The sequence below is a fragment of the Sinocyclocheilus anshuiensis genome, unplaced genomic scaffold (genome assembly GCF_001515605.1).
Source record: "Sinocyclocheilus anshuiensis isolate Anshui unplaced genomic scaffold, SAMN03320099.WGS_v1.1 scaffold207, whole genome shotgun sequence".
Lineage (NCBI taxonomy): Eukaryota > Metazoa > Chordata > Actinopteri > Cypriniformes > Cyprinidae > Sinocyclocheilus > Sinocyclocheilus anshuiensis.
The window spans coordinates 4,764,039-4,767,836 of NW_015551045.1; the positions used below are offsets into that span (position 1 = coordinate 4,764,039).

Here is a 3,798-nt window from a genome sequence, read left to right on the forward strand (position 1 = left end):
GCGGATAAAAACATCACAATAATCCACAAGTAATCCACACCACTCCAGTCCATCAGTTAACATCTTGTGAAGTGAAAGAAAATCCATCATTAAAGCATTTTATCTTTTAACTTCTGAGTCCATCCCCTCGTCTTCTCACATAAAAACCACAGATGTATTTGTTTTCACTTGCTTGATCTGTGCATATTTCTGTCTTGATTCAGACAAGACAACTTTTTGACTGGGGAAAGCAACAATATGGATAGAGGAGTCATATTTTAGCCACAGGCAACAGTCTGAAGTAAAAAAAAAAACATCTTGATGAATTAGTTTCTTACAAACATGCAGCTTTTCTCTTCACAAGATGTTAACCGATGGACTGGAGTCATGTGGATTATCGTGATGTTTTTATCAGCTGTTTGGCTCTCATTCTGACGGCACCCATTCACTGCAGAGGATCCATTGGTGAGCAAGTGATGGAATGCTACATTTCTCCAAATCTGTTCCGATGAAGAAACAAACCTGTCTACATCTAGGATGGCCTTTTCAGCAAACAATCATTTTTGGGTGAACAATTCTTTTCAAAGATTTTTCCTTTTTCTTTACTGCTGGACACTTTTACAGTATTTGCCAGTGACCCATAAGAGACCATTGGGACAAAGTGACATGCTATGACTACTAAGATTTGTTAGATACAGCCATTTAGAGGTCCAGATGAACACAGTTCAACTTGGTTTTCACAATACTTGTATTTTTTAACTGATGGTTACGTAGAATACCTGTTGATCGGAGGGTAATGTTTGTAACTGGACTTTGGATGAGATTAGCTTTTGCTAGATTAAGCAGTCCTGAGCAAACCAGTTTGTTTCCTCCCTCCACAGCCCAGAGATTGGCCTGTGCCCCAGCTAGAGACACAGCACCTGTCAAAGAGAAGCAGACGACTCAGAACAGACATGAAACTGGGTGGTGAGAAGACAACTAAGATGGCCAGATGAATTTATGAGTATTATACTATGTACTTTGTTTCAGGATCATTCTGAACTTTCTCTTATCCTTGTAGCCTCATAAGATAAATAAAGGTGTCAAATCATGAAAACGTGATTCTTTTTTTTTTTTTTTTCTTCGTTTTAAATAAAACTGTGTCCAAAACACATGAATTGAAACCAATCAACAAAACAGTCAGGGGTTTTTTTTTTTTTTTTTAATTATTAAAAAATTCAGTGTATCATTCTAATAACCTATAAAGGATGTGCTGTGCATACCAACAAACGCAGGGATGCTGATGTTCTGGCCGTAGTTGACCCTCATGATGGGGGCTATGACTTCATCAATGAAGCGCTGGGAGACGCCCAACTCTAACAGAGACTCGGAAAGCGAGCGGCGGGTCATGTTGATAAATCCTGAACCCCCAAGAGAGTGCAGCAGCTCTTCTACTGAACTGAAGGCATAGCCATGGGCCTGGTATTTATAGATTCTGGCAGAAAACGGACAGCAGAATGTGTTAAAGGGGTCATATGATGTTGCTAAAAAGAACATTATTTTGTGTATAAAACACATCGTCACACACGGCGGGCTAGAGTTAGTGGCGGTCGGGCGGGCTTGCGGCAACCACATGTGACGACCCCGGGCTGGACTCCGCTTCGTCCACGTTGAAAGCCGATCCAGCGATCCACAGCGCGAAGTTGATGTATTTCCTCAGCGACCAGCACGGATCAGCTCTAGGTATGACAAGAGCTTGTAACACTCCAAAGAGAAAGGACAAATTGAAATCGCATCATATGACCCCCTTTAAAGCAAAAGAGAGGAAGAGGGGATGATGATGAGATGTGTCAAGGTTCCCCAATTCAAGCATCTACATAACATTTTTGTCATGTTGATCAGATTATAAAAGGATTATTTGGATGCATCTAACGTAGCTATTGATCATTCACAACTCCTTTGTACAAAAGGTCAGATTTCCTTGCTTTCCTCCATTTGGAACACTCTCAAAACATGCTAGATAACACAGACCATCAGGCTTTGCGCAAACCTGTGGAGCATTCGTTCCACGGCGTCAGAAAAGAAGATGCATGGACTGATTCTACAGCCTTTCCCTCACCTCATAAACTTCTCCATGATCTCCTCCACCCACATCTGCAGGCGGATGAAGCTGATCCCATAGCGCCACCACAAGCGAAACAAATCCAACAGGTACCAATCCGTCTCCTCCAAAATAAACTCGTCTCCATTGAACACTGCTGTTTTCCCAGCCACACTCTTTCGGTACTTCAGCCCTGTGGACGGGTAACATGAGAGACAGCAAAAAGCACTGAAGAAAACAGAAAGATTTGAAAACAAACCCCCGTACTGTAAATACGAGAAATATAAGAAGTCTCTGCCAAGAGTACTGCTCATACCCAGCATTAATTCAGTCAATTATTACTAAATGATACATTTTAGCAATATGAATGAATGCAGCTAACCCAGTTGCTGGACAAAGTCTTGCATGTGCAGGTTGAGGGAATGAATGATGGATCCACCGGACTCGTAGTCTTGGTGGTTCACAGTGACTGTAGCCAGACGACCCCCGACTGACCCTTTCTCGAATACATCAATCCTCACTTCCGGTCCGAAATGTTGCCTAAGGAAGTGAGCTGTAGCGGTTCCTCCAATTCCAGCTCCCACAACAGCTGCAAACACGACATCAGACTGTATTATGGGGTCTTTTCTTTACAGTGCCTTTTATTGCAGAATAATTCATATCATGTACATTTTGGCCTACCTATTTTAGAAGGCGGGGCACCATCAAATTTTGCAAAATCCGGATCCGCCAATACATGCACAAAAGAAAGAAGAACAAATAGATACTGATTCATGTTTGTTTATAAGAAACGAAACTCCTTCAATGAACAGAGGCTGCCCGCGCATTCAGGCTAAACGGATGCAGGAGCCTTTGTGCAGTTCTCCTCAACTCTTGGCGATTGTGATCCTGACAAAAAACCGCAAAATATCTGATGATTTAGATCAAGTTCGCTTCGACAGAAGAGTAAAAGCTATTTGCATTCATATTTGCTTGCTATTCGGCTACTGTACGACAACAAGAGCGCATGATCTTGCATGCGCACGCTTTCACCAATCAGAGCAAAAGAGACTCTCTTCTGGCCAATCAGAGCAGTAGAAACTTATCCTCGACCAATCGGAGTAGGAGAAACGTTCTTTCTTCCGGGATACGATGAAGCCTGATGATGGAACGGGCTTCTTCAAAACGATTGGTCAGGTGTCATTTTTATTGAAAGTTAAAAGCGATTTCGGCGACTTGCCAGCAATCACACGACCTATATTTAAAACACAAGAAATATGACTGACAGAGAGAGCGTTTCCGTATGGCTAAAAGTGGGCTGGCCGCTCCCCTGACTCAAGTAATATGGACAGTAGGACATTTGTGTGTGAAATTAAAAATCGACCTAACTTAAATTAGGCTATGCTTTTTAAAAAATTAGCATAGTCACCAATAAATAAATTAATTACTTGTATGTAAAATGTCTTAAAATGAGAACTAAACTGAAAATGAAAACAGTTAATTTTATTAAACAATTCAATTAAATTAGGTTCAATTAATATAAATAAAATGACACATTAAAAATGTTAAAGAATTAAATTAAATAAATGAACAGAGAAATGTATTATTTAAATAAATTATATGAAATGTATTTATTCGTTTGTTTGTTTGACATCTTTTTAAAGGTTAAACAAAGTGTTCCAGTGAGATGGCCATCAACGGGACTGTTAGTTGTTAGTTAATTCTGGGTCAAATAGAAATTCCCTTTTAGCCACCTGGTT

At 40.4% G+C, this 3,798-nt stretch overlaps 1 protein-coding gene across 1 annotated transcript in view; it reads right to left on the minus strand.

Moving 5' to 3' along the window:
* The window catches only part of LOC107661730 (prenylcysteine oxidase-like), a 5,542-nt gene extending 2,473 nt beyond the window's left edge, over positions 1–3,069 (minus strand). The window contains exons 1-6 of the mRNA XM_016451482.1: positions 2,888–3,069; positions 2,741–2,852; positions 2,442–2,648; positions 2,078–2,252; positions 1,242–1,453; positions 759–899 (exon numbers count right to left, since the gene is read on the minus strand). Coding sequence (XP_016306968.1) covers positions 759–899; positions 1,242–1,453; positions 2,078–2,252; positions 2,442–2,648; positions 2,741–2,834 — 829 coding nt within the window. The 5' untranslated portion in view covers positions 2,835–2,852; positions 2,888–3,069. The remainder of the gene's footprint in view (positions 1–758; positions 900–1,241; positions 1,454–2,077; positions 2,253–2,441; positions 2,649–2,740; positions 2,853–2,887) is intronic.
* Positions 3,070–3,798: the final 729 nt, after the last annotated feature.